This window comes from Paralichthys olivaceus, chromosome 6 (assembly GCF_024713975.1).
Source record: "Paralichthys olivaceus isolate ysfri-2021 chromosome 6, ASM2471397v2, whole genome shotgun sequence".
NCBI classification, from domain to species: domain Eukaryota; kingdom Metazoa; phylum Chordata; class Actinopteri; order Pleuronectiformes; family Paralichthyidae; genus Paralichthys; species Paralichthys olivaceus.
Window position 1 is genome coordinate 7,709,560 of NC_091098.1, and position 24,420 is coordinate 7,733,979.

General features: G+C 40.8%; 1 protein-coding gene across 13 annotated transcripts; it reads right to left on the reverse strand.

Moving 5' to 3' along the window:
- Window positions 1-300: 300 nt before the first annotated feature.
- On the reverse strand, window positions 301-24,186 carry ralgapb (Ral GTPase activating protein non-catalytic subunit beta). 13 transcript variants are annotated; one of them, XM_069526703.1, is made up of 32 exons: window positions 24,049-24,186; window positions 22,536-22,756; window positions 20,107-20,309; window positions 19,745-19,911; window positions 19,267-19,453; window positions 18,840-18,971; window positions 18,179-18,357; window positions 17,133-17,284; window positions 16,399-16,636; window positions 15,743-15,778; window positions 14,700-14,901; window positions 14,323-14,490; window positions 13,734-13,848; window positions 13,298-13,445; window positions 13,129-13,193; window positions 12,895-13,039; window positions 11,678-11,799; window positions 10,781-10,963; window positions 10,550-10,698; window positions 9,695-9,882; window positions 9,408-9,511; window positions 9,091-9,246; window positions 8,859-8,924; window positions 7,972-8,181; window positions 7,448-7,606; window positions 6,345-6,513; window positions 6,118-6,240; window positions 5,879-6,015; window positions 5,663-5,771; window positions 5,414-5,492; window positions 4,005-4,153; window positions 301-2,667 (listed from the first exon to the last, which is right to left on the reverse strand). In XM_069526703.1, exons 2-32 carry the CDS (start codon window positions 22,710-22,712, stop codon window positions 2,477-2,479), a joined length of 4,608 nt encoding a protein of 1,535 aa, XP_069382804.1. In that variant the 5' UTR covers window positions 22,713-22,756; window positions 24,049-24,186; the 3' UTR covers window positions 301-2,476. The 13 variants fall into 13 exon arrangements, with proteins under 13 accessions (XP_069382804.1, XP_069382803.1, XP_069382802.1 ...); XM_069526702.1 differs by having other exon boundaries at window positions 9,091-9,243; window positions 11,678-11,808; XM_069526701.1 differs by having other exon boundaries at window positions 11,678-11,808.
- Window positions 24,187-24,420: the final 234 nt, after the last annotated feature.

Genomic DNA, 24,420 nt, shown 5'->3' on the forward strand with positions numbered 1-24,420 from the left:
GCCTGGAGGCTTAGCTGCGGCATCTTTTCAAGTTGTATCAAGTAATACTAAATAATACTAGGCTTTTATTCTCTGTCCCTTTCACACCAGACCACAACAAACGCCACAGGCTACTATCATTCAGTTTGTGGTATAAATATTTATCATACAGTAACTGTGTATTTAATTTGGCTCCCAGTTATCAGAGTCAACTGAGATCTAAATCTAGATCTCAGGGTAGATAATGTTATATTATTATATTAATTTTATTCCTTATATAAATCATGTGAACAAGAAGTGAAATATTAGAAATGGGAGAAATTAAAAGCTCAATAATAGTTTTAATTGATGCATGTTACATTCAATACCCATTGTGATCCTCCCACACATAATTGCATACATACATAGCTTTTTCTCGCCGTCTCAGATGAATGCAACACATAACTTGTAAATGCCCTACACTTTCATATATTTACATATCATTCTCCACTTCTGTACATGGCAAATCCTTATATATGATCAGAGGAGTAACATAGGATACAATGTATGACTGATTGTATGTAGTTTCTTTGAAGCATATTTAATGTACTTTTTTTTTTTCCTTCCAAAAAAAAGGCATGTGCATAAAGCACCATCGTAAAAAGTGAGTCACACAGTTAGACATGATAGGTTTAAAAACTCGCCAGCGCCTTTTCTTCATTCATAATTCACAAGATAAAACTCTTCCTTCAGCAGGGTTTTCTTTCAAAATGCACAAAAGTACAAAAAGACATGGAAGGGGAACCACAGGGAATAGAAAATAAAACAGAAAATGTGCTCAGTGCATTAAGACTTTCCAATACAACATAAGAAACGAGAGGTGTTTGCCCTGTTCTATCTCTGTGATAAATAAATTCACATTGTTACAGGCAGACAGTGAGGAGAGCTTGAATAGAGACCAAAGTACAGTGAGTGAACAAAAATGAAACTGTGAAGCCAAAAAAATAAACATTTGTGAAGGCAAAACTGCTAATTTCTGGGTTCAATTTTCTCTTTCTGGGTTTAGAATAAAAAAAATACATCTCTGATCAAGCAAGACGGACGTTAGATAACGCTGTTAGCTACAATGATTATTTTGGCCACTGAATACATCACCATAGATTTTGTAGACACTTCAAATGTGCCGTGGTTCTGTTTGGTATCAGCAGAATGGAGGTCTGCACGGCAACGCTCGCTTCAATGCTTCTGGATTGAGATGTGGTGGGGGACGATCATTAAAACTGCATAGAAATGAGCGACGGTGTGTGGACCTCCATTTCTTCTCTGCCTCCACTTCAATTCATTGGTTCAGCACCTGTTTGTTTTATGGGAAGTGCAAATCTATGACGCTAAAATGTGTTTGTGGTCATTTCATGATCAGCTCTGTGATCATCAAGTGCAAACTCCAGGAGCTCTGTCACTGCTTGAGCGGTACACACTCTGGTTACCGAGCTTTGACCGAGATTGAAATGTTCAAAACCGAATTATCGACAAAATTCATCATGAAATGCTTTCTATGGGACGTTTAAGGGATGGTATGACTTCTTGTAGTGTTGATTATTAGGGTACATGTGCATACACACACACACAGACACACACACACAAACACACACAGTGCAGTGGCTGCTGTGAGATGGGATGACTTTCAGACTGGCACAGAGACAGTGCAGGTATCAAAATGACATCCACATACAGTAATAGAACACAGGAGTCCTGTAAATCATATGGAAATAAAATAAACTCAGTCAGCTGCTGCAGCTGCCGAATTTCTGTTCGCGCTGGGAAGACTTTAGCAGACGTCTGGGTGTAAATGATTCCATCATTTCTTCGCTCTATCAAAGCAACTTGCCTAAAAGCAGCAGCAGCGATTTGGATTACAAAACGTCTTTATGACACTTGCATGTTTATCTCCTTGGCAAAGATCCAGCTATGAATCTGTTTGATTAAAACAAACAAAACAAAAAAAACAGATCTGGGTTTTTTTGGACACAACTCTGTATTACCAAAACCATCAGGAAATTCACTCATGTCACAGGGTTTAGAGAACAAACGTTTGTTTTTACAAGTTGAGAAAGGCCAACAGTGTAACTATTGTATTGCAGTTTGAAGACAAGCAGAAACTCTTTTGCCACAAAGCATGAGACCTAGATGAGCAGAGACTGTTGAACTTCAGCCATTCAAATGTTCCGCGAGTGGCTGCGACACAGAAATGTAGCTTTTCCACCTTGGCATGGTTTTTGACACTTTGCTCTCAGAGTCAAAGGCAGACAGTGTTGATATATGTATTCATATAAATAACAAAATAGTACAGTATAAATATAAAGATTCTGTGTGTGTGTGTGTGTGTGTGTGTGTGTGTGTGTGTGTGTGTGGTGTGTGTGTGTGGTGTGTGTGTGTAAATGGAATAAGAGTATAGGTATAAAGCGTGTGTGTGTGTCTGTGTGCGCTTGTGAGCCAGTGTTAGGACAGGTCAGGGGTATTAGAGGTGAGGCTTTCCCTCCCCCACCTCATGGAAGAGCGAGGTGTAAAACTCTGGCTCCAGCTGCTTGTTGCGGTAACGCTGGACAATCTCAGTTATTTTCTGCTTCCGCCTCACATGGGGCGGGTTGTAGTCACTTTCCAGACGCTTCCGTCGGCACACGTTGATGACCGTCTGACGCACGAGGAACCCTGGGAGAAGGACGCAAACATGTGAGGTCGTCAGCAGTGAGAGGTGACATTTGGACTTACTGCCTTTACTGATGGACAAAGTTGAATGCACTCCTGTACGTGTGTTTTAAAAAGCAGAGCAACAGTCCCAACATACAGTCACTTTAACAGTAACCTTTCTTTGCATAATGCCCTGTTATTGTGTGGGCTGCTCTCAGTGTGACCCAACATTTGCAGAGAAAACTGAGTTTGGCAACTCGACATCACAGCAGAACAACAGCATGAAGCATAAACTATTCTCTATAGGGAGGAGGAGAGGAGTTTACAGGGTAGTGCTGCAAACTCTAACTTATTTACATTTGCACACTTATTCTTTGGTGTCCATGTTCAGAAAAAAGTACTATTTTTATAGTGGCTCTGAAATGTGGGGAAAATATGGAAAAACACGACAAATAAAACATTTTAAAAATAAATCACATCACCCCAATTTTTTTTTCTTATTTGACATTGTGATTTGCTCCAGCTGTTTCCCATGTGTTGTTGTGATTTGCACTTCAGGGCAACCATACTATTTTACTTTGTTTCTACTACTACTTCAATTTGTTGCTTTTTTCATTTAATATAAAACAGCACATTAAAACAGGTAAAACAGCTGAGATGGAAAAAATATGACTGGGCTGTGCACATTGATTTATTTGGTGCTTTTAAATTCTTTTGCTGGCGTACAAAATATGTTCAGTAGAGAGAGCCGCACCACTTATAAGTATGGAGCCCTGTATTATGCCATCTGTTGGCCATAAGTGGTATGCATTGAAACTCAGAGTGAAGTTTAAGTTATGTAATACCAGGAAGAGATGCCTCACCCTAATGCTTCAAATGATTTCTTTAATGGAACAGATAAATCACAGGCTTTCTCTCTCAGTTTAAGTGATCATGGAAAATTACACCCATTCCTTCTTCATGTTACAAAAGATAATATATGATATAAAAATAAGATATTATCCATGTTGCGTTCTACACTGCTAGACGAGGCTAAAGCTGGCTGTTCTTCAGAAAGGGGTTCATGTGATAGGAGCCTGACAAATCAGCAAAAGCTACTTAGTCACCGAAAAGACATAATGTGTGTGTTTATGTCACTGTTTCCAAACATCTCATTTTCTGCCCATCCGAACTATAACGCTGCCCCAGAGATTTCAAACTAAAACGTGTCCGGCATTCATTTTAGCAGCTTAGAGTTGATGCTTTAAACATAGAAGTGTTGATGTAGCCTTAGATTTAACAACCCTGTTCTTTCTGTCAAGGAAAAGAAGTGAGGTTGGGAGGTGGGGTCAAAGTAAGGGCGAGTCTCGTGCTGTTACCTAGAGCTCGGCGGCTGACCACCATGCCGTCCACCAGGGGGATCACCATGCCAAATTTGCCCACGGCTCCATGCAGCCGAATCCTGAAGAGTCCCGTCTTCAGAGGGTGGATGAAGATCAGAGGAACGTCCTTCTCTAGTAACCCCGACCTGCAGAGCAACAGATAGAAAGAAAACACGATGCTATTAGTGATTTGTCAAGATAAAGAGGAGTGTGTATTTAAAAGTACATAGAATACAGTGCATTCACAAAGTATTTAGACCCCTTCATACATTTCTTATCTAGTTATACTAAAGCCTTTCACACAAACCCTTTCAGGTGTCACAGTAAAGTCTGAACACTAAATCAAAGTGAAACGTTTAGTTTTCACTTTGTCATTATGGCACAAAACACGTTTCTTTTTTTCCAGCATAAGGCTGCAACACAATGAGTTAAATACTTTATGGGTTTACTGTGATTGAGGAGAGTGGGACAATATTAAAACACAAAAATGCGCATTAGGATATAATAAATGAATATAATCCAATTTATAGCTATTGACAAACAAAGAGAGGGCAAAGCAGGTAGCAACCTAATAAGACTTAAGCTAGAGCCTCTACCACGACAATATTATAACATAAATAAGATGTATGATGTTGCATTTTCCCATACAGAGGCTATACAGAGGCGATACATGCGTCTTAATACTCGACATAATACTACAAAACGCAGGTTAGGTCCATTAAAAACAAGTTCAGGAATCTGCAGATCACTGCTTGTGACTCTCTTTTTGCATTTATTCTGTGTTCACTAAAACACACAAGGTTCTGCTGCTATGTGCTGATTCCTGACACATCCTTAATACATCAATATAACATTTGTACATGATTACCATATTTAAACCTTGCATTAACATATCTTGACAGATCTGGGGCCATCATGTCGCATTTGACTGAACTTAAGTGTAAAAATAGGTTTTCATGGAACAATCATGTAAGCAGAGAAAAGTATCTATGTCTGACCTGCCTCCTTCTCTGCTGCTGGTTTTTAATGGCCTGCATTATTTGTGATGACAATTATTGGTCACTAAAGAAATAAATGCATCAGGCCGCACACCTTCATCTAATGGCCTCTCAAATGGAGAACTGTTTATGTGGTTAAACAAAACACATTGAAATCCTTTTGAAGACTGTGCTCAGTCGATGTTAATCTACAACCAAATTTTCCCTGCACTTCAAACCAACATCACAGCTGTCACACTTCCTTCTCTGTGCTCGCTTTTGCATATTGACAGTTGTACGTCCTGTTATGCTCACTGGTGTATGCAGTGGTTTATGTGCTACATGCTGTTTTACAGAGATCAAAACAATATCCAATACATTAACTACATGCGTTATTGTGCAGCATGCAAAATGTAAACTTCTGTATACCTGCAGGAAGTGCTGTTGCTCATGCTAGCTTCCAAGCCCGTGCTGGTTTCCGCCAAGAGCTCAGTCAACGGGAAGTTCTCTAAAAACAAGGAAACAATCACATTAATACACCTAGAGTACATAACAATTCTATATAAATTAACTTCTGAAAAAGAAATAGAATATGATCTATGGATTAGATGAATATTTTTCCATAATACTAGTAGCCTAACATTAAAGAATATGGCAGTAAAAAGAATATGTTCCTACCAATATCATCAAAGCGCTCCACCCAAACCACAAACACTTTTGTCTCCGGACCCAGTGGTGGGAAAGACTTTCCAGTCGATGACCTCTTTGTCTTCACCAAAGGACTCAGCTGGAAGAAACAGCACAACAAACGGTGTGTTTAAGCAAAAGCTATGTCTGAATAAAATTAAAATCATACTCAACATGTCTGATACGCCCACATAAACTACACTTTACCTTCTTGGCAGACTCAAGGTTTTCTGAATGGTTTGGGAAGAGCTCCAGTGTGAGGTTGGGTTGTTTGAGTAAACCAGGCACTATGTCTGTGTTGGTGTCTGCCTCCACTGTGGAGTCACTGTGTACCGATGACTCCTCTGGGTAACAACAAATGGAAACTGTCATTCCTGATTCCCTCACTAGTTTTTATCTCATGCAATATTTAACCAATTTATAGTCAAAGTAGAGAACACACTGACCGGAGTTTTCTGTCAAAGATGGAACAACGAAGGCAATCTCTGTCAGAGCATCAGCGTAGTACAACACCTTCTTCTCCCCATTGAACACTGAACCTCCTGTGTCTTCAGGAGTGGCTGCTTCCTCTACAGTAAAACAAATATGAGTGTCATTGACTTGGTTACAAAACACAATCAACATGAAGTGCATTTGTCTTCAGATTTAATGCCCAATTTATTTAGTAGCTTACCTATTTGTTGTGTATCATTGTTGTCGCAGCAGGAGTTGAGGGACCAGCTGGTATCCAGGTGTCCCGTCCAACCTGGGTGGCGTCCCACGTCCACAGGCCAGCCCAAGGACAGCAGGAATTCCAAGAAGTGAGGCTGGACACTTGATGACGACTCCACGTTCCTCAGGATCTGATCACAAAGAACAAGAATAGATCCATTCTCACTTTGAGAAATGTCAACATTTTCAACTTAACTCATATGTGTTTTATGAGTGATGGACTACAACAATGAGTCCGCCAAAAGTAGGCGGCGAAGTAACCAACTGCCCTCTGCCATCTTTGTCAAATGCCATAAGAATCTTCTTCTCTGTTGCCACAGTCAAAACAGTGAGAACATGATATTTCCATCAACCTGAATTTAGAGTGAAATGGGTGAAAATATGATATTTCTAGGGCTTTTACTTTGAAATTCTACATCAGAATGTCCTGATATGGTTTGAGTGAGACTCTGAGGTGGTGAAGTGTAATTGGGAAGTTTAATCTGTGGAAACAGGCTGTTTCGCAATGACTGTCTGTTATGTTGGGGCATGAATTTGGTTTTTTTCATTATAAAGTTTGACTAATTATCCACAGTTTTAATGACAAATCATGAATTTTTAAAGTCTCAATATTCTCTAAAATGGTTTCATATGCATTTGTAATAAATGTTATTATCAACCTATCATCACTTTATTCAGTTCAATTAATTTTGTGTATTTTAATTAATCAATTAATTAAAATACCTCATTTATTCATTCATACATTCACAGACTTAACAACCTTCTCACTATGACCTTCCATTTCACCTGCGACTTGTTATAATACTTTCAGAAGCGGGGGCACGGCAGAGACTTCACGTCTGATGTTATTACGGCGGTTGCCAGATAAGTGGATTTGAAAGGTCCATCAACTCATTCCTGCTTGCTATATTATTGCAGATCAAATTATCAGTTCAAGGAAGGCCACCAACACCATCAGGCCAGTGGGAAATGTCCCAGAGCTCCCAATGTACAGTCCGCCACTGAGTATTATATCAAGAGAATCTGTGGTGTGTAGCTGCAACCAATCGGCCAGCGTTCCCTCACCTCGTGGCTACTTTTCTGTCCCGCTCTCACGTAGAAAACAAAGACGGTGTCAAATGGTCGACAGGGAAGCAGGTCCAGGTAGCTGATGTCATCAAAAAACCCTGGCAAGGATGATTCTAGGCCAATCAGATGAGGAGGTAGACGACTGTTGTTGGGCTCCTATCAAAGATAAATTCATAGAAAACATTTAAATGAGTACAATATTATTCATGTATATAAGAAGCATGTTGTGCTTTATGGATGTGTGTGTGATTGTGACCTGTGTGGGAAGCGCTTTGAGTGTCAAGAACAGAAAAGAACTGTGTAAGCGCATTTCATTTACTATTAACATTATTATTTATTACAAGTTTTAATTCCACAACATTGTATTCAATAGAATCATAAATCACAAAAAACAATAGAAATAGTATGTATATAATATTTGATAATGAAAGAAAATGTTTTTCACAATTTAGACTTTAGTTCTTGAGATTTTCTCATTAGATGTGACACAAAAAACCATCAGACAAATCATGTTAACCAACCTTCAGTGCCTCCAGAGAGAGAAAGCCAAAGTGGGAGAGGAAGAGACGCGCCGTCTGGAACTCCTGCGATGGAGGGGGAGGTTTGCAGTCTGACTGTGGGTCAGGGAAAGTTTTGGACCTCCAGATTTCCTCACTGTGCCGCTCCAAGGCATTCTCATACTCTATCTGCTTGGTCATCAGAATACGAAGCTTGTCATGCTGAACCTCCAGCTGAAAAGATAAAAAGGGGATGGGGTGTATTTTTAAAGACAATTTCAAGACACTCTGAATGATGAATGGCACTTGATTCAGTGTTAGCCCACAAAAGTTCTACAACCTGAATACAGAGGTATGAACTCCCAAAGTTGATGTGAAAACAGTCACTGCCGAGCAGCTGTGATTGGGTTAATCTAACATTTAAACATTCTTTTTTGAAGCTTTTAATGCACACTTTCTTTTTCATCATTGATTCAGACTGTAGTTAGTAGTGTTTCCCACATAATCAATGATGGTAACTAGGGTGCACATGCATGAAGGTAACACGCAACAGATTCAGAGTGGGAGGTACCACCATAACCATAGCACGAGCATGCAGTAGCTCCCTCAGCAGAGCTCCACACAAGTTAGAGATCTCTTATGTTGTTATGAGAAGTGTAAAAAAAAATTGGGTTCCTCATTAAACTGTGGTGGGATAAATTAGAAAATGGCGGGCCAGCTCTATCTAGATCTATCTAATTAATGGGAATCCCTGCTTTGGATTGCATTCAAAACTAAAAATTACTGTAGGAGTAGTGCACTGGATTGAGAAACCACACTAAACAATTACCATATATTTGTCTCCAAACCAGATGATTTCACCCTGTTATCCAAGTGACACCCAGTGAAATTTGATTTTTCCAACAACTCACGTGTGGGTAATAACTCATCAGTGTATTTGTAGCTCTTGAATCATCCTGCCAGTCCAAATAACACGCCTGAGTTTATACAGTAACAAATAATAAGATTGATTAATTTACTTTGTGGTTCTATTTTAGCAAAGACAACAAACAATGTTGGTTGAGCTGTCAGCTCAATAAGTAGAATATTGTGTTTGATATTAGTCATTGAATATAAGACCAATAAGTTCTTCTTTTCTCTCACCTCTTTGCTGACAATGTCATCCAGGTCAGGAATACTGACGTCAGCCTTGACAAGAGGAATCTTATCCACGTCTTCAGGGAAGGGCCTCTGCTTGACGCTGTATTTTATCCCCACGTCATTTTTCGGCAGTGGACGACCCTCAGGAACAAACACCTGCTGTGGGAAGAGAGATGTGTAGACAGATATGGAGTGTGTCATCAGTGAAACAGATGTGAAGTGTTACAGAACTCTAGCATGTCCTATTCAAATATTTATAAGGTGATGATTTTTCAGCATGTCTGCCTTTCATTGGCCGGTAATCTACAGCATGATCTCACCCTCTGATTGGCCCGAGCTCCTCTGGGTTGGTGGAAGAGCTGCATGGTCCAGGCATGTCTGCCAGCTGTGCCTCGGATTAAAACGGTCACTGATGGACTGGGGTCTGTGGTGACAGACATGTCCTACTGGTTATTTATTTGAATTAACAGTTAAGTTCTTCGTGGGTGAAACAGCGTCTACTTATACATTAAAAAGGAAACATGTAACACCTTTATTACACATTAATTACCCCCCAAAATCACAATAAATCGATGATACTTCAAAGGATGGATGATAAGCTACTGACTCTGCTCATTGCCGAGAGGCTGCTCCAGCATGGCGAGGATGACAGAGTTGTCCAGCACAAAGTAGCGGAAGTTGCTGGCTCCTGTGGAACTCAGTCTGGCGTAACGAATCAGGGTGTCTTCATTCAGTAGGCTGCAGGTGGAGGCAGGCCCACTGGGAGAAGGGAAAGCCCCTAACACCTGCATAATGCTGGGGAACACCACAGGCAATGCAAGGACATAAATATAATGAAACTGGGTCAATGGATGCATGTTTCACTTTATAGCAGTCGTCTGTATCATCAAAATCTAAAAGCAGTTTCTTCTACAAAAACTGATATTTCATTTTATATTCAAAGTTATTTTACTACGAAAAAATCCTCACAAATATTCAATGCAATATACCAAGAAATAGTTGTTTTTGTTTTTCATCTATTTATTTTCACCACACTGTCAGAGAAATTGCTTTACCGACTCCTTCCATTTAAATCCAACCATTGTATTTGGTCTATTTCAAACTGACATTATGTTAATTTGTACTGTGTCTGTCTGTATTTGTAAGTGAGAACTGTCTATAAGTGGTAGCTTGAGATGCATAGAGAGATGCATTTGGATGCCAGGTCTGCCCTGAGGTAATTCAAGATACTAATTTGTAATCAGATTACCCTAGATGCATGTTAATGCCAGGGGCCATGAACAGGGCCAGTGTCACACTCAGTGGTCCACATCACTGGGTCACCAGTACACAAGTAAATGGATGATGATGGTTAAAGTTTTATTAAAAAATATATGACAAATAAAAATGGATATTACTATGGGTAACCACATCAACTAACTCTATATCTGATCTTTTCTGTATAAACTTTGAGTCGTCTCACCAGGACAAAGTTGCCTCAGCAGCGTCCTTCACCCTCATTGAAGCTGGGTTGTGCTCCTTCTCCCCTTTATGCCGAACTTCCTGTTCTTGTCGGGACTTGCTACCAGATATTCCCAGCTCCACAATCTCCAACACCTCCACCAAACAATCCTGATACAAAAAAGAGAGTTTGTTTTAACAAAACACCAACCCTCTCTAACCAACCTTTGTTACATCTATTATTTAAACATACCTTCTCATCCAGCATGTCAGGGTGTTCTGTGAGCCACACACACAGAAACTGGAAGGCAGCTACAATCATAGAGTGGAGGTCTCGAGATTGAAGAGGAGCTGGACGGCTACACTGGTACACTATGTACCCACATATAGAGCTGACTGCACGTTTACGGTCTGAAGAGTCCACTCCCACCTTCACCTGGTTTAAACATATAACACAAGTACAGTAAAGTGACGCACATTAGATACATTATCAAAATTCTTAATTTCATGCCACTGGAAACAATTTTTGCAGGGTCTGGTACATAACAGATACAGTGTCTTACAAAATTATGACACGTTTTAATTTCACATTACAAATGATCAAATAGGTACATTTAAATGCATACTATTCAGGATTTGCATTAAAAAAAAAAAAAACACTGGTCAAAAAACCTGCTAACCTACTAACATCGGGCTTTTGCCTCCAGTGAGAATGGACACAAGCAGCATTCACTCCTGGGTGAAATAAATCCACAGAAGAAATTGGTTTTAATTGGCTGCAGTTCTGATCGGTACTGATGGAAACATTACACTTGGGTGTACGCTCTAATCTGTCAACACAGCGGGGTAAGAGAGCACCTCTGTTTTCATTGCATTCATGACGCACTAGGGGAAAATACGAAAGGCAAAATTAGTTGTATTTATCTGAAGGAACTCTGCAAATAACAGCGCACAGGGTGTTATTGTGAGGTCCACGTTACATCACTGTTTCCACCTCTCTCTGTCTGTGGCGGAGATGTACATGTATAAAGAGCTGCAGGTCAGTGTGTCTTTTTTAACTGAGTGTGGGGCTGAGCCACAACCACACCCTCACTTCGGCCTGGTGATGACAACAGAGTGTAACAGCGAGTCTCTGTGGTGCTAGTTTTACCTTGGCGAGCCCAGCGAGCAGCTCCAGGGCAGCCAGTGAAATGCTCATGTCTTGCCTCCACTGAGAGTTGAGCCTCTGCGTGACCAGGTGGATACTGCGCACCAGCAGGCCTGCCGCCGTATCTGGAAGAGCTAGACCATATAACACCCCAAAATACCAAACACCGCAAAGAATAGAGCAAAGCAAGATTCAGGCAACAAAGCACTCAACACATGAAGAAAAACATCCTGGGTGGCAAACTAGTAGATAGGTACAGGTATTGAACCATGCATTTGAAAATCAGAACAGCAAACCATTTTGGAACAAAATTAGGAGACTGAAGTAAAGGTATAAGATATATAAATGAACTGCTGAGGGATAGGGCTGAACCATGTCAACATTTTGAAAATCGGAATTTAGATTTTTTTTTTTTTTTTTTATTTTACTTAGTATACAATAGTTTATTATTTAATCTGGGAAAATCCATGATAGAACAATAAACTGCTAGATATTTGAAACCGTATAAGATAAGGCAGTCACATTATGGAGAGGGGACATTTATAGGTTTGGGCAGTCACAGCTTAGCCAGCACCATCACTCAAGGTTTTTACACAGCAAATCCATAATTTTCGTCATGCAGTTTCCAAAATCGCTGAAGTGATTTTGTTGACACTTCAGCATTGAGGCTCCAAGATTTCAGAAATCATGCTTGTTATTTTCTAAACCAAAAAAAAATCAAGCTGAATTGGTTGCAGATTATCAAACAATGGTCTCGCTGGGCGATATGGCTTCAAATGAAAATCACGATTATTTCTACCTTTTACCTCGATTACAATGAGAGCTGTCATTGTCAGTTTTTAAAATAAAAAAACTCTTAACATCACAACGCCGACATATTCAGTTAAACATGGCTCAGCCCTCCCTGGTGCAAGTCTTTGAAACACTGCTAATTCAGCAACATTATCACTCTTGGACTTCATACTTTGTGTCAAAATGTTGTTTGATAGCACAGCATCACAGCAACAAATGATTCTGTATCACCTACAAAGACATTTTACCCAACGCTTCTTTACTCTGCATACCACTTTAACCACGTTAGCTATGAAGAACAAATGTGTTAATTTAGTAAGCTACAGTTGCTCATCACATGTATGCATGATCACCACCAAAAGCTGATGTTACTGTGTTAATTCACCAAGCACAAACATATTGGCATATGAAAAGTAACTGTGTCTTACCGTAGTCTCGCAGCAGAGCCTGAGCAGGACGCTCAGAATCTGGGCTGGTTGCCTCTGTGCTGCCTCCACTGGTGAAACTAATGCCACTGTTGGTGCGGCTGTGACTCTGACTCCTCACTGTCACGTGGCTCCCATCTATACTCCCCTAATGCAACAAAAACACAGTCCAGTGAAGTCCAGTGTACCACGCTGCTAGCATCATAACTGTTAATTATTCAGCAATCTCAGACTTACTGTTTCAGTCTGTGCACCTATGGACTCCAAAAGAGCTGAGTCTTGAACGATATTGAGCATTGCACCTGAAAGGGAGGAAAGATGAACTTAACAAAGAACTATATATAGACTTGAAAGAGATATGGAGACACAAAAGAGACAAAGAGGATATAAATTGGGCAGCAGATACCCAGGATGAGCTGAGTGTTAGTGGGGTCAGTCTCAGTTTGCAGTGCTCCGATCAGGACATTGACGAGACGTAGCCTTAGGGAAAGGAAAGACACAGGCTGGTCATGAGGCCACCCATCCTCCTCATTGAACTTTCCCTCCAACAGAACCTGAAGCACACAAAGTCAATAGTTAACAACGTGGTTTATAGGAAAGCTAGACAAGCAATAAAAGCCTCTAGGGCTTGATTCCTTGCTGTTATGTGAACATCTAAAAGCCTTTTGGAGAATGCTGTACACCCTCAACTTGTTCAAATTTTCAGAAAGGGATTAAAGGAGTTTAAAGAAAAAAGAAAAACCTGCTAAATCCTGCATTAAAATAGCAGATAAGAAATCAATACAAAGACAAATATAAACAACATTGTATTAACTTTAAGATAAGTTAGTCCAAGCTGTTACCTCTGATTTGATGTTTCCAAAGTGATGCGGCAACGGCAACATGGCGAGCAGGATGTTGATGGAGGCTCTCCTTAAGTCAGTAGGATTTACATACATCTTGAATTTGGACAGCTCCCTAGAAGAGTACAAAAAATCTCACTGAGACAAGTTTCAGACATCCATCCATTATGCATACCACTTATCCCTTGAGGGTAATGGGGGGCTAGAGCCAGTGCCAGTTGACCAAGCTTAAACGATAACCTGAAAATTACTTCACTTCAGGATTAGGGCAGACACACATTAGGCGTTGTGAACTTTTACCATGCTGGTGTGTCATCCTTCCCCACTGCCAGACCAGTCTTGCGCACTTTGCACTTTACAGTACTAGTAATACCTTGACTTATACTACTTGACTTTTAGTTTGTGTATAAAAGTCAAGTACTGTGTATAGTTTATAGTAAAGGCTATAATCTGTTTTACAGTGGGGTAATCTGTTTTACACCAACCCTACTGCTGAAAAAATCCAAAACAAAACATTTGAAAGATAATATTTAGTACAAGTTGCCACTCTTTTACTTACTGATCTAAAATACAATATCATTAAACTAACCTGTCTGGAACTATAGTCTCCAAGGCAGCTATGAAGTAGGGCACCACCACATTGATGCCCTTCAGGTCAGTACAGAAGAGAGAGGAAGAGTTGAGAATGATAGAAGCCAGAACTGGTCTGCAGATGAAGTCAGAGATCTGGAGACCCTGAATCAGAACCATGTAGAATCTGCAGACAGAGATGAGAGGAGAAGCAATATATTCATTATTCTAGTTTGTACAGATTAAAATGTCCACAGTTCGGCCTGGACCACACCTATTAACCGACAGCTACCTTCAATCATACAGATGTGTATCAACTGTACCAGTGTTGGTGTGGCACTGCTATTGAGATATAACTCTAAAATTTGGCATTAATAGAATAAAAAAAGTTGATACCTGGAAAGATAAACAGGAAGAATCTCTTCTCCAGTTTTCTTGCTACAGAAGATGCGGCAGAGAGTCCCACAGGCCTCGGCTCGTCCGGCCTCATAGCTCTCTGGGAACTCATTGGCGTCAAACATTGGGTTTGACACCATGGAGTCATTGGACATTTGAGAACCCTTCCTTCTCAGCTCCAGACCTACTTGAGTGGCTATCGCTGTAGAGAACGGGAAGAAACAGAGAATGAAAGGACACTGAATTGTAATGCCATCATTAGTATTCATGCATTATGAGAAACAGGCAAACATAGACATACATGTGTTTACTATATGAAAAATAATTAACTGGGAAAAACAAAAGCACCACAAAGCAGACATTTAATCATTGGTTCGAAAAACAAAAGGTAAAACAAAGACTCCAATGAATGCAAACACACACTCATATCTTTTAAAAGCATTCAATGAAGGGAACTCTGACACAAAGAGTTTGCCGCAGGTGTTCTATCTATTACTGGCACAAAGCATGACCAAGTGAAGTGTGCTGGTAATAAAATGTGTCAGTCATTCTGTGCTGCAAAACCATTTAACAAAATCCCTGTGTCAGCTCTCTCACTGCCACAATTATATGACTGTCACTCGAGCTACAGAACATTCAATTCATGCATTGAGGCACCAAAGCAATAAAATCAAAACTCAAGTGAACTGACAATACAAAAGGAAATTACAAGGAACAAAACATTAATGCTGAATTTGAGGTGGGGGCTGAAACTAAACAATAAGGATTAGTGTGACCCAAAGAAAATGAGAACTTAAAACAGGGGTGGTGTCACAAACTGGCAACGGTATGATCGAGACAAGTGGTCAGCTGGTGAAGCCCATTCCATCACCTCTGGAGAAACGCTGGGAGAACGCTGGTGAACTTTCATATGTATGACAAGGAGTGGGAACAGAAAAACAATGGTGATAATGGCGGTGATCATGAGGAACTCAACTGAAAAGCAGGACGATTTGTCAAGAAACGCAAATCAAGCGAGAAAAAAAACTGCCGTTCCTACTTACAAGATTTATAAGAAAGGAGAATTTGGATAAAAGAGGCTGCAAGATAACAGAAATAGTGGAGAGACACAAAATCAAAGCAGATCCAATATTTGGGGATCAATTCATATCAGGCATGAATTGTTTTTTTGTTCTCCTTAAAACATGACTTGTGACCCATTACAACTCTTTAACATTAATCAGACATGGTAGACACGTGCAGGACACTACACCAAAATGAGAAAAATAAATGGGAGAGCCAATGGTATGCCAAATTTATGTTCAAATGCTAAGTGTTTTGTGTGGTGTTATTGTTGTCTACTCTAGTCATGAATTTACCAGAAGATGAGTCTACATGAAGTCCTCAGCAAGTGGTTCTAGTCTAAATGCAATTGTAGCCATGTTTAAACACTTGGTAGATGCAAATGAATTAGAATCTGATGGAAATCTCATACCAGGCCATTTCTAACCAAGCCCTTCACATACAGAAAAGCACAAAGACGTTTCTGGGAAAATGGTGAAAAAAGGATAGGATATCCCAACGACATACAATAATAAACGAAACAGACAGCGGAAAACACAGAGTACTCCACAAAAACACGTATACTAATGAACAGCAACGAAACACCCACCTGACCATGCATTAATGGAAACGCTACAGCCATTGTGTCACTTCTTACCGGTCATGCTAGGGTCTCGGCTGAGGCCACTGTGGAGCTTACAGTGCACCAGAGCAGCGTCAAAAAGCCACTGGCCGAACAGGTTAAGGATGCTGTTAACCTTCGGCCGTGCCGGGGCGGGCACAGGTCGAGACTCCCAGCTGCTCTGGTTGGGGCTGGAGAGCAGGGTTGGGGAGGACGATGTTTGCTGCTGCTGCTGTTGCTGCTGGGATGCTTTGGTTGGTTGACTACCACTGCTCTGCAGGGTGGGAAGGAACAGAGAAAGATATGTGGCCAGGGTGTCGACAATAGGATCAGTGTAACCAAAGCCGTTTTCAGACATTAAGTCTTGAGACACCGGCAACACTAATCACTAAAAACTATAGAGTGTTGTTGTCTTTCTAAGTTGAGTATGGCTTCTCTTTTTTCCGTTTTCCTGAATTCGCCTAATCGCTTGTTGTGAATTTTTCAGACAATCTCCCGCTGGATTCTCACATGGACTTATTCAGATTTTATCCCGAGTTTCTCCAAAGGGGCTAGGAGGAGAAACCCTGGTCTGAAACGGCTTAACTAACACATCACACACAAAAATGAGTTAAAAAGATAACTTCTTCAGATCTCTTCACATAAATGAAGGAAAAATGGAAATATGAACAAAGTATGTTACCCTTAATCAGTCTATAGACCAGTAGAAATAAAAGAAAGAGCTCTTCAAACACTGCCACTTTACATTTGTTATGATTTAATGCACTTACTGTTGAACTCTTGCTTGTGGTTTTGGTGACCACGGTGTGCCGCTGCTTGCGACTGTGAGGGGGCGTGGTGTTGATGATGGAAGGGGGCGGGGACATGCTCATTCTGTTGACCGGGGTGGGCGGGGCACTGTCAGCTCTGGGACGTGATATACCTGTTGACAGAGAGGTAAAAATAAACTGGGCCAACAGTTTGCATTTGTCCTCAGTGGGGGCTGGGGAGTTAGGGGATTTCTGATTAGTCTCATTAAGTTTTCCAGCAGCCAGAACTTTCTGTGGGTAAATATAATCATTTGCTAATTTCTCATGTTAAGAAAGAGAGGAGGAAATTGTATGTATTGTATTCGAGGTGATCATAGACAATATTCATTCGTTGACATGCAATTAAAAACAAATCAACAGTTACTGATCTCCATCCATCTTGATTGACTTTTCATGCCCACAGGAGACAACTTGTTGAAGATCTTTTGGTTTATTCCAAACGTATCATTTCGCTACAGCAAAACTAATCCCAGTTGTTAACATCATCACCACCAATAAAATAGACCATTATATGCCCATCTCATTATTTGACGTGTCAGCCGATGTCTGTACCATGAATGAGCAGCACTGGGGAGAAAGTGAACACCCTCTCCCGTACATCTCTCTTTTCAACAGAGACACCTACAGTGTAAAGAGAAGAATACACACTGATATGTTTCTATTTAGATGTTTTAAAACAGGTATTATTGACTGACTGACTGACATCCTCCATCTTGAGTTAACTCTGGAGTAGTGCCTGTGTGAAAGAAGCAAAAGCTGGATTGCTGGCTCTTAGTGCATATTTCGCCTCTTCACCACTCAACACAAATACTTTATGTTTCTACTTACCCTTTTTTAAATACTACAAATTCATGTTTCCTTCCTTTGGGCAGCTGTATCCATTGATCTCAACACAGTACTAAAATTAACTTGTAGCAACATGAGTGTTGTTTGGGAAAGATCAGAGTTAACACTAGAGCTGCTTTTAAACATTTAGGCAAAAAAGTCTCCCCAAATGTCCCTCTTACCCAGGAAGGCATCTACTAGGCAGCTGACACCCCTCATGGCCCTGAAGAAGATCTGGGGGAGCTGTTTCAAACACGGATGCAGGACCACTTCATGAGGGATACCGCTGGAGTTTAGAAACTGTTCCTGAAACTTTGGAGTGGTGCTCACTATCGCAGGGTTGCTCAGGTCCACCGGATTGCTGGAAATAAACAGACAGTTCATCAAACAGACAACTTAAATAACTTTAATGAAATACTATGGCTTGTTTAGATATATCCTCTCCCAGGTTAAGCCACCACTTGGCTATAATGGAATCCAATTTGATTTAATGTCTTTCCCTGGGATCATATTGTGACTATTTTGATTTTTTGAACACGTTTGGGAATGACAACAAAAAAAAAACTGACCTTATAATGTATGTAATAAGAATAGGTGAAAGAACTGAGTGGATAAGAGAGAAGGTTAAATAAATGCATAAAATACGGAAGTAAAGAAGATAGAACAAAAAAGTATTTGATGGGAAATATATGAAGTACTTTATTTCCTCTATTTTCAACAACTTCCTTGTCTTTTTAACCAGTGAACAAAGAAACCATTTGTGTCAGTTAGGGTTAGGCTCACAAGGAAGTTTTCAAGTTGGACACCAGAGAATGCAATAAAAAGCATCTAAGATTTATTCACCTAAGCATGTGGAGAAAGCGGTACCACGTCTGTGCCACACAGTCGTTGTCCATCTCCAGAGGAATCAGGTTGGCATCCTCATCAGGAATTTTAAAGGGAGGGAAGGACGGTCCATGGGTAAAGCGCAAAAGCCTGCATTGAAGAAAACAACCGAAATAAACACATTGTCTCAGTGGAAAATACAGACCCTGGAATGCCTTAACAAAAAAAGGAAGTTTCTTTTTGTGGTTCATATACTCATAATTACAACCACCAATAAATAGTATTTGCCACTTTAGAGGAAGCTACTATTTGTTTCACAAGTGGGTTTACTTCTCCCATCTGTGAATACAGGCGTTTAACAGGTTACACAAGCCAACTAGCTTAACTCTCTAGAAACAATTCAGTGATACACTATAAACACTATTGTAGTTGATGGCATTCCAACCTGGAGGTCAGGGCACAGGCCACTCTGCTCCACTGCTCCACGACAGGAGGGTGGTGTCTCCAATTGGCCAGCATCTCCCGAGCCGTCTTCCAGTACGGTGGTGTGGGGAAACAGCGGGCGCATGCCAGCAGCCACACCTCAAACAGCACTGCCATCAGTTTCTCTGCCAGTTTCTCTGCCACACCAACTTAAGGATGGGAAATTGCAGGTGATTATTGTTGTTGGTAATTACCACTAATAACTGAAACCGTTTTCAGACATGAACTATCCAGAGAATTTCAACACAATTAGGTCCAGACTTTCTCATCACATTTACTTTCATGGCTTTCATTTCATATGATGTCTGTTACCTTTATTATCTGTATCTTTAGTATTAACATTTTTACTCCGATAGTATGTGAATTTCATATTGTTCGTTGTAAAGCACTTTGTTACTTGTATTGAAAAGTGCTATACAAATAAAGGTACTATTACATACCTCCAACTGTGGGTGGGGCAAGTAAGGTGTCATTGATGCGTAGCAGGAAGAGCAGCAGCACCTCCCAGGTTTCCCTAACCATGGAGATGGACTCTCTGGCCAGTTTCTGGACAGCGGTCAGAACCTGCTGGCAAAGCCTGATGTGGTTCAGACTGTGCTGCTCAGGCCTGGAGGGGGAGACAGAGTGTTTGAGATGAGGGGATCAGGAAAGAAATCAGAGGGAGAGAAGGGAGAGGAAGTGCAGAGAAAACAGCAGGCATGATGAGTGACATTAAACATGCACATTCTATTGGTTTAAACTTAGAAAAATGAAACAAAGGGGGAGATGAATGAATGCTCATCTTTGAACATTTCTCACATACCTTGGTACAAACACGTTGTAAAGATGTTTAAGGATGGTCTGGACATACATATTGGGCTCCTTGACCACAGGCTGAGGCATCGAGTCCCTGGGCGACACCAGGGCCATCATCCAGTCTGTGTACACATCTACACACAGCTTGACCGTGTCCCCTTCTAAGGGGAGGGTGAGGCCATAACATAGCACTTCCATGGTCCACTTCACCTAAGAGCAAAATAAGACTCTTACTACTTAAATAGATTTAATATTCTATGTTCAGAGATATTATTATTATGTAGCATATTGTACTCTTCTGCAGCTACTGTAGCAATTTGGACCAAGACAAATTTCCTTATGAGACAATAAAATATATTTGATTCGATTTGAACACTTTACTGTCAGTCTGCACTATGTCAAGTGAGTAAGTATTAGCATTAAGCATATGTACACCTGTCTTTCAGCAAGGATGGCCAAAGGTTTGTGGTGAAAGGAAGGTTGGTTCTCAGTTTGTTGCGAAATCATCAACAGATCAAATATACAAATGGCAAGAGATGAATAAGAACTGGATGACAACTCACCCACAACTTTGGCATTTAAACATTGGTGCACATTTCTAAAAGACAACAAAGACAGAGGATGTCCCACTCATGTCTTATTACCCATGATCCTAAATGCTACACATTCAGTATGGATTAGGGTTAGGCATTTAGTTTGGATGGTAAGGGTAAGGGGCTAGAGAATACATTATGCTGATGAGTGTCCTCACTAAGATAGAAGTACAAAGGTGTGTGTGTGTGTAGAGTCTATATACTAAACATAACAAACAGAACAGAAACATAACTTTGAACCAATAACTACAAGCTGAATCCCTTTCACTGGGTTAATGTAACGACAATGTTATTGTTTACATACTTGCTTGGGTACTACTGTACATCTGTTACTAGAGAAATTCAGTAGAGGGCACACCAAATTTCTGGCATTGATCCATCTACCTTTGAGCTAGTACAGTATTGAACCTACTATCCACTAACTCCGGTCCCTAGCAAATTAGCAGATATACATTGCCAGGTACCAAGGGCATAAAAGATATGAGACGAACCACCAGTGCAGAAAATCCCGACAAAGAGATGAAAGAGATGGATGAGGTGCTGGGAAGCTAAAGTCCTATTTTTCGCTGCACTGCTATTATACGTGACCATTATGGAAATCCTTCATAGCAACGGAGAACCTTAATCCCTGCTTTAAGTAGTGGCAGTAAGGTTTATCCAATCTTTATCCTCAGCATGAAGTGAAGTTCAAAGCAACAGTGGTACTTCAGATATACCTGAGAAATACTGCTGGAATATTTTGAACCCAACACATGCTGTTATACCATCAACCGAAACTCCTGCCTCACTCTGAGCTCACTGTTTCCCTTGTTCACCAAAATGTGTATTAGCAGACGGTCCAGAATTTCACCAGAGAACAGACGAGACTTCTAAGATGCACAGAGCATAAAAACAGGAGGATCAGAAACTTATCTAGCTTTTTTATAGCCAGTCAATCAAAAGCGCCTTGAGTAAGAGTCCGTCCTGATTCTCTGGAAGGGCTTTGAACATTTCAATTAAACATACTTGTATTGTTTATCAGTCTATATATATCATTTGACTCAGAGGCTTTGGGATATAGCCATATATACCAATTTAGATTTTTAAATAATAAATGCACAACATTTAGAAAAAATAAACATACACATCGGCACCCAATCTGAGACACTCCTGACTGAAAAACTTTCAACAACCCAACTGGGTTTTGTCCACAGGCATTTAGATGGATGTTGACAGCGTAAACAGAGATCCCATGACACAAAAATGGCCTCAATGTCAAACATTACGTCTGGTCCAAATCATGGTCAACACACATGCTATCATCCCAGTTTCACAGTGAAACAATCTTTGTATGTAGTACAACATACGATAATGCCAGTGATGTAGAGGCTGTTCCTTTAAGTTGATTACAGCTCTTATCAATATATCAAACAAAGATGCAGACTGAGAAACACTGTGGTCAAGTTTTTGTACTTTTGACTAATTCAGTTGTTCCATCCTTAAGTTGCATGAACACATAGAAAAAGTAGAGTGATGTTAATGTTTTTTAGACTGATCTAATGGATTCTGTCGTTTTCAAAAAGCACCACTAGACAGTATAGCAGACACTGGGCTTGGCCAACTGTTGTTATCTACCAATATGGAACCCTTCCTCATCTCTCTAATTGTCCTTGGGCATGATACTGAACCACAATTTTCACCTGACAGCTGTGTTGGCAGTGTGTCATTGATGTGTTAGAGAATGTTTTTGAACATAGATGGACTGTATGCGCGCACACGTGTGTGTGTGTGTGTGTGTGTGTGTACAGTAAAGTGCTTTTGTCATCAAGACTAGAAAAGTGCTATGTAAATACAGAACATTTACCTCCTTGTCTGTCTTGAGGATGTTCTCTGTGGCGACAGGGCTCACAGCTGTGCCCAGAGGTTTGACCACGGCATTCGCCACGTCCGTGCCCACATTATTGGGAAAGGTGTGCAGAACACTGAGGTGGCCCTGGTCGCTCTGCACCACCAGCTGCAGTGACCGCCACTCGGAGTACATGCTGCTGATGTCTACTGCACTCTACTCACACCTCCTGCCTCCACCTGCAGACACACAGATCCAGAAGAGTCACCTTAATATGGCAAGTTGAGAAAACTATGAAAAGAGCAGTTAATATCCAGAACTAGTGTATTTATGTCTTATTCACATACTATCAAAGCTGGGTGGTTTCGGCTGAGAGAAAAACACACTCCTCTCACAGTATGATTTTCTTAATTGGAAATCATATTAATCTTTATGACTATCAAAATAGGTTACTATCAGATTTAAGTTGTTTAAAGGCTCAGTGTGTAGAATTTAGTGACATCTAGTGGTGAAGTTGCATGCTGCAGCAGAACACCCTTCACCTCACCCTCCCTTTACAAACATGAACATGAAACCTGTGGTAACTTCAGTTGTCTTAAAAACTCAAACGTGTTTGGTTTGTCCAGTCTGGACTAGTGTAAAAAACATGGCGGCCTCCGTAGAGAGGACCCGCTCCTTCTGTAAATAGAAAGTATTTAAATATAAAGGGCTCATTCTAGGGTAAAGAAAACAACTATTTCTACAATTTGCACACTTGTGAAAAGATCACTATGATTTTTTTTAATTCACTTTCTGCTTATAGATCCCTTTCAATCTCCCACACTGGACCTTTAACTGGTTTCAACTCATCTAGTATTTGGATGGAAAGAGAATGTAAATGTCATTTGATGCATGCACATGGAAATAAACAGAGTAACTTTGAACCTTGTTGTGAAACACTGTCACGTACACTGATGTGTGGTTTGACAGTGAAAAGCACCGATCGAAAACACCAGGTTCCTGATGTTACTACCAACGTCCTTGTCTCAAACAGAAAACATAAAGATGTCGGGGCTAGCATTACATTATGTGAGATCAACACTAGCTGACTCTTGTGTCAGGTAAACCAAAACACAATGCAGCACACCACCCGTGAATATCCTAAACATCGGGTCGACAACAAGCAGAAGCGTCTCAACCAGGAAACGCTTCCCGAAAATGATTAGCTTGCTAACGTGAGCTAGCATCGACATCAAAACATCTAGCTGGTGACATTAGCTGAAGTTAGCTGCGGGCTGGTTTCTGCGCTACACCGCCGTCTCCCTGGATGAGACAAGAAGCTGTCGTGGAGAAAAACACGCAGCTCCGCGTGTTGACTTCTCAGCTATCTACGGACTACGCTGTAGTTTATCCGCCGCTGCTAGCTAGCTTAGCTAAAGATCGCTGCGCTAGCCCGTCCGCTGACATTATGTGTCATTCTGCTAGCTACATAACATTAGAGCGGCGCTGGCGTTCGCTCGACTGAAGAGTAAGCAGCGGGGTTCGCGTTTACCTGGACCGACTGGGTATCTTGTCATAACACGGCTCTGAAGCTCCGCAGGTCGTTCCGTGTGTCCCGGGTTTACACCAGCGCAGCCTCCATCTTCGCAATGTCAAGGTTTGGCTATAGCAGCTTGACGGGCTAACGGGATCGAGATCCGTAGATCGACGCCCCCCACTGTTCGGCACTGGAACTGCGCCGCTGCCTTCAGGCTCTGGTGAGCTCACAGCGCTGATGTGTTCTCGGTCAATTGTTGCTCAGTGGACATCAGACAGCAGGTTATTAACTCTGCATCACCGGTAATGTGAAAGAAGTGCACATCTAGACCTTACACGACATACACCCAAATAATGTGTTCCCCTCCAAACCTTTAGATATTCAAAA